This window comes from Pseudonaja textilis, chromosome Z (genome assembly GCF_049901715.1).
Source record: "Pseudonaja textilis isolate UNSWEBS1 chromosome Z, rPseTex1.2, whole genome shotgun sequence".
In the NCBI taxonomy this organism is placed as follows: domain Eukaryota; kingdom Metazoa; phylum Chordata; class Lepidosauria; order Squamata; family Elapidae; genus Pseudonaja; species Pseudonaja textilis.
The window spans coordinates 98,170,275-98,176,706 of record NC_142008.1 but is presented as its reverse complement, the minus strand read 5'-3'; the positions used below and the strand labels follow the sequence as shown (position 1 = coordinate 98,176,706).

Here is a 6,432-nt window from a genome sequence, read left to right as displayed (position 1 = left end):
CAGCCCGGAGAGGGCCCCCCTCCCATTCCCGTTTGCACTGTACGTTTCGCTTTCTGAACCCCCGACGTTTTGCAACATCGCCTCGACAGAACGCAATCCATCCTTGATATGGAATGCAGAGGGCGGCTGACAGCCCGGGCGCGCACGCACACGCACGCACACACACACACACACACACACACACACACACACACACACACCGCCCGCCTGCCCGCCCGCCCCGCTCCGCCAGGATTGATTTACGCCTGCCCTGACGCTTTATCAGCCTCACGAAAAAAGTTTGACCAATCATTTTGCTGGAAGCTCCCAACCCGGCAGTCCCGACTGTACTTTTTCTTGGCTGGGAAGTTGATGCTGGAGGAGGAAAGGGGGTTAAGCGAGAGTGTCGCCTGGTTTGGTGTTTTTTTTTTGTTTTTTGTTTCCCGAACAGCTCCCCCTCCCCCACCCATATACTCTAATATCCGTACAGCAGCTTAACTAGAGATCTACTCCTTATTTTTTTATTGCTTGTTCGCTCGCTCGCTGGTTTGCTTTCCCCTTCATTGAACCGTGGTGCTCGTAGGATGTCCAAGAATGTCAATTTCTGGAACTCTTAGCAATTACTATGTCGACTCCATTATAAGCCATGACAACGAAGACTCTCCCGCCGCTAAATTCTCTTCCGGGCAGTATTCAAACTCCAGGCAAACTACCCACACTGAACACCTCGAGTTCCCCTCCTGTAGTTTCCAGCCCAAATCCTCCGTTTTCAGCGCTTCCTGGACGCCTCTGCCGCCACACACTGCTGCTACCCTTCCTTCGGTCTACCATCCCTACCTCCAGCATCAAAACATCCCTACCTCAGAGAGCAGGTATCTACGAAGCTGGCTGGACCCAGTGCCCAGAACAGAAAACATAGCAGCCGGGCAGGGACCAGTTAAAACAGAACCGCTGCTGGGACACCCCGGGGAGATCCGTAAACAGGGGACACAGGAGTACCACTTAGACCCTTCTGCTGGAAGGGAAGGGATCGCTTCCAGTCAAAGGCCCAGCTTCGAGGACAATAAAGTTTGTGAAGGAAGCGAGGACAAAAGCAGGCCAGATCAAAGTAAGTTATAAAAAGTGAGGAAGTAAACATCATAAAAACCTAAGTGGGGGTGTCATAAAAGGCACAATGGGCAGGGGAAGCTTTAAAAAAAAAAAGATTTTAAAAGAGAATTCTTCCCCCTTCCCCCATCTAAGCCACTGCTGTTAATCTAGGGCTGGGGGTTCTGGAGTGGGTGGTTTCTCTGCTTAGTGTATTGTTGGAAGTGATATAAGCATGGAAATTGGATGGTGAGGGTGGAAGGGACGCGCGATTCGACTTTACTTGCAGCCGGTGGCTTGTAGAAGGGACAGTTGCATCGCGGGCTTCGCTTGTATGTATAAAAATTGGCGGTGGGGGAGGACAACGACAAAAGATTGAAGAAGTATTGAATGAGCCTCAGTGGGTGTATGTGTGTCCGCGTGCATGTTTGGAGGGAGACTGAACGGGGAATAGACGCGAAGAATGAAAATAGTGTGGAAAAAGGGATCCCACTGAGAACGAAGAAGGGAGATTCAATTTTCCAAGTGTCCTTATTTACCTTGGAGGACCTCGATCCCTGCTAGCGTGCGCTGTCTTCTTCCTTGTTTATTATTATTTGGGTATGAGATGTACATTCCGTGTGGGTATGAATATTTCAGAGCCAATGCCTTCCCTTGTCCCCCACCCCCAAAAGAATGAATAAATAAAAGAAGCTTTACTGGTGGGGTGTGGGGGTGTTTCTTTGTTTTAAATTTGCGAAGAGAAATATAGAACTCTTAAGCTTAATCGTGTTTCTGCAATTTCATCACTATTACCCCTTCCCTCCCCCAAACATAGACACCTTTGAGGGAAAATATTGTGAAAAAAACTGGGGGGTAAGATAGGGTGGGTCAGGAAGGGAAACGCGACAAAATTTAATTCTAATTCTTTTTCTCTCTCTCTCTTTTTTACTTACAATGCAAGGCAAGTCGGCTTTTTCCTTGCCCTTTGCCCAGTGCTGAGGATGTTTCCAATAAAAGAGTTGACTTCAGTATATGTGCGAATTCCCTGATAGTTTCAAACCAGGATGTAGGTTATTTCATTCACAAGATGACTTTCCAAGAAGTTTATTTATTTCATTTCATTTTTGAAGGAAAGGGGGCGCCAATGATGGTGATTATGATTAGCGGTGTTTTTTTTTATTTGAATTTTTCTTAAAATTAAAACCAAACGGGTACATTATGCCAGTGCCTTGCTCTTGATCGTATTTCATGAACAACTCCTGCCCTTGGGAGTGAAAGGGAGGAGGAAAGAAAGATTTGTGTTGCAGAATTGGCAGAAAATCCAGATCAGAAGGAAGGAAACATTTGAAAAGAATGGGAAGATGGAAGAGAAAAGCTTGTCTGCCCCCCCCCCTCCTCACCTTCTCACCAGCCCCAGAATGGAAAGAGAGAGAGAAAGGGCTTACTTCCTAGCAATCCAGACTATCCACTGGTGTCCAGCACCAAGTTTTGTGGAATGAAAGTGCAGAGAAGGCAGAAATGGGGGAAAAGCAAAAGGAGAGAAGGACCCCATTTTCCCCAGACAGAAGCTGTACTTTCACCTCTGTGCAATTCGTCTTATTCCTAAATTTCTTTATTGACAGAAAAGCATTACCTTGAGTCTAATACACGCCCTGTCTTTGTGTGTGCATGTGTGTTTTTTTGTCTGTATTTATAAATGTGCATTTTGGGGTTAAAAATAGCCTGCTAAACCCCCTCCCCCCCTTCTCCACACATCCACTCCCCCTCTCTCTTCTTCCTTCCTTCTCTTGTTTTGTTTTGTTGTCTTTTGTTTCCTGTTTGGGGAATTGTGTGAAATGTAAAATAAATTTATTTTCCTGTTCCAGACCTCATGTTTCCATGAAATGCCAAGAAATTACACACACATTCATATCCCTAAAAAGGGGACCATTGTGGAGACTGCCATTAAAGATAGGTAGCAGTATTAATTATTAACAGCAATGCCTCTCTTCAATATTTAATTTTTTGCTTATTAGAGCCAGCCACTTCTGTGAAGGAAGTAGTTGCTAGGATTAGGAAGAGAGTGGAAACTAAGCTGTGTGTGTGTGTGTGTGTGTGTGTGGTGTGTGTGTGTGGAGGGGAGAGAGAATGGATTTCATTTTATCCATGGAGAAATGGCGTCCATACCCCCTCCTGCCATCCAACAAGAATTCAGACTTGCAAGGCTGCTTTTAATTTCAGCAGGAGGCCAAGAAACCAGGCAAGAACTGGCTTTTCTGCGGAAGCACCCCCAGCCCTTTCCCTTGGTAGCATAATTCCCTCTGTATGAAAGAACCCAGTTACTAATGGGTTAGGGTAGCTTGTCTTTACATGAACAGCACAACACATGCAGATCCACATCCAGCTGCCTTTTTGTTTTGTTTTGTTTTGTTTTGCCTTGGCGAAGACGTGGCCACATCAGACCTTCTATAGTCCTGTTTCTGTTTACTCACCTCTGGCATTTTATTGACTTGGCTTCTAGCCACATTGTTTCTTCTTCTTTGCCCCTCATTTAAAGGTCTCACGAATTCTCCAATTCAGGACTGTTACTTCTGAAACTCTGCTTGGGCTAAAATAATATCCATGAGTAGAAGGCACTATATGGCACTGCTGGGGAGATGTTGTGGTTTTCAAGAGAGGATACCACCCTTCTCCATTTGGCACCCTACTTTGCTGGATTAGGAGGTTCATGATGAAAACACGGGTGTTCTAGACAACAGACAAGCAATTTGTTTCTCCCTTGTAGCACAAAAAGAAAAAGAAAAAAAAAGAAAGGAAAGGAAAGGAAGGAATTTCTATTCTATGTCAATATTGTAAATAAATATATTCTACCATCTCCTTAAATAAATTACTTTGATTTCCCTTGTCCCCCTTTCCTTTCTAAAGTCTTGTTTGCTATTTGCATGTCAAACATGACTATTTTGATATACAGCAGATATATTTTGCCCATCTATTTTTCCAACATTATATTATAGGTAAGATTTGGTAGGTCTCCACTGTACATAAGTTTGTCTTCAAATAATTCAAAAGTTGGCCCAAAGAGATTTTAAGAACCTTGGAGGATTTGGTGTAAATTCCTGAGTGACTCTGTTTTTTGGGTGTTTTTTCCCCCCCCAGGTAATCCAGCAGCCAACTGGTTGCATGCTCGTTCCTCCAGGAAGAAAAGATGCCCCTATACAAAGTACCAGACCCTGGAACTGGAGAAAGAATTTCTGTTCAACATGTACCTCACCAGGGACCGTAGACATGAAGTGGCCAGGCTTCTGAATCTGAGTGAAAGACAAGTCAAAATCTGGTTTCAGAATCGCAGGATGAAAATGAAGAAAATGAATAAGGAGCAGGGAAAAGAGTGAAACTTTCTTCTTCTTCTTTTTCCCCCTTTCTCTGTTCTACCCCAATTTTCATCCCTCTCAAACTTAGATGAATTTTGATGGTCAGTGACTTCCTTCTCAGCTATGTTTGAGATGACAATAAAAGCAAGCAAGCTAGAAAGAGACTTCCTGCTTGGCAGGCAAAGGTTCAGAAGACTACACACATGCTTGTTTTCATTTGACATTCTCCCCACTTTTTAAATATATTTACTGATCACTCCAGCAAGGGACAGTAAGATGGGTTGGGGCATGCTATGCACTGAAAGGTAATTGTTGGCAGGCAATAGTCTGTAAGCACAGCTACTTCCTTTTGTTTGTTAGACCTTCACAAACTTGAAGCCTTCCAAACAGTGTGAGCTTCAAATCCTCCCCTCCTTGCCAGAATAAATGAGAATGGGGAGAGTTGTAGTGCAAAGCATTAGAAAGGTAGTCATTGCATGAGGGTTGCTTTGAATGCTATTGATTAAGCCAAGGAAAAGAAAAGGAAAAGAAGGCTGACCTTAAACCTGCCATCAGCTAAGGGCATGCACCCCGCATTCCCAGGCTGGAACTGGATTGATCTAGAATCAACAACTGTACAGATGCCCAAGTGACCCCAATTCAACCTCCATATCACATTCTTTTTCTTAAGGTAGATAAGATCTCCCCTCTATTCATGGAATACAAGGAAGAAAACTCCAGGAAAACCATTTATAAAATATGAACTTTTTCAGGGCTTGCATTCAGAAGGCATTCCTCTTTCCTCCCTTAGCCTGCGTGTTGAGCAGCTTTTAGAAAGAAAAAAATAGGTTAGTCAGAACATTGCCCCAAGTAATGCCCAGAGCAAACTTTCATCAGCATCTGGGGAAGATGAACTCCCAGGCTTGGCTATTCCTTCCCTTGTCTTTGGAGAAGGCATTGGAGAACTTTCCAGTTTGCTCATGCTTGTCCACTAAAACATTTTTAAGGAGATAAGGAGGGTCAGAAAACAAAAACCTATATACTTAAATTTGTAAAAGTAGGGGGCTCTTTGCTTTTGGTATATATATAATTTATTAAGGACAAGAATTATTCAGAAGAGCACTCAAATACCAAGTGTGATAGAGGGTCTCTGAGTCACTTATCCAGTTTCACGGAGAAGTTTTAATACTTGAATATTGTGGGATCCACCCCCTTTCCTTGTCTTGTACCACATTTTACATTTATTTGAACACAAACATGGAGTGACCCAAAAAGGTGGTTGATTGTTTTTGAGATATAAATTGCTTTCTTTGATTTTAAATACTTTTTATATCTCCTTTGTTTACAAAGAGAAAAACAGCCCCATTAGATAAGTCTTTAGTAGCCCCATTTTTCACTTTTAAATAATCAGACCTGGGATTTTGTTTCCTTTGTGATTATTGAAGTGAGTGCAACCCCACCTTTTGGAGGGCTTGGATAGAGGGGAGTTCAGGAAGGGGGGTACGTAAGTTACTTTAATGCAAGATGCTTATATGATGTGGGAAGGCTCTTCTGCTGCTTTTGTAGGGAGAACTGTTCCTTAATGTACTCTTGTGAAGCCTTCTCTTGTTTTCTGTGGCTTATAAGAATGTAAAATGGGTCTTAAACCATTTTAAGCTTTTAAACAGTTTCAGAACCAGACAAGGCTCCACATTTCTAAACTGATTTTCACTGCTATTATGCACTCCCACTTTTTAGATTTAACACCATTGCTCGGTGAGAAATTTTCATAACATAACAGGGATGAGGAAGGGGGAAAGGGAGGGGAAATACTTGTCTAAAGGTAAGGCTCTTTCTCTTTGTAGACAGGAGTCCCAGAAGAAAAATCTAATTTCATAGAGTGATGTACAGAATTTTTCTACCATTGTTTTTGTCTGCCGTCATTCTTTCAAAATTTGATAGGCAGATTTTAACTTTACATTGCAAATAGTATTGCCTGGTTTGAAGGATTTTCTGAAATGGCAAGCAAATAAATGTTTTATTCCAGCAGGTTTTTAAAAAATATTTTAATGGATTT

The 6,432-nt window shown here is 42.7% G+C and overlaps 1 protein-coding gene across 1 annotated transcript; it reads left to right on the top strand.

Annotated features, from left to right (window-relative positions):
• Positions 1-573: 573 nt before the first annotated feature.
• On the top strand, positions 574-4,418 carry HOXB9 (homeobox B9). Its single transcript, XM_026710779.1, has 2 exons — positions 574-1,087; positions 4,183-4,418. The coding sequence occupies exons 1-2, from the start codon at positions 574-576 to the stop codon at positions 4,416-4,418; spliced, it is 750 nt and encodes a 249-aa protein (XP_026566564.1).
• The last annotated feature ends 2,014 nt before the right edge of the window (positions 4,419-6,432 follow it).

What these genes read in the sequence shown, in the direction of transcription:
- HOXB9 (XM_026710779.1), top strand. Translation starts at nt 574, where the DNA reads ATGTCAATTTCTGGAACTCTTAGCAATTACTATGTCGACTCCATTATA. An exon ending in CAAAAGCAGGCCAGATCAAA is followed by an intron (nt 1,088 to 4,182) that starts GTAAGTTATAAA and finishes TTCCCCCCCCAG; the next exon opens with GTAATCCAGCAGCCAACTGG.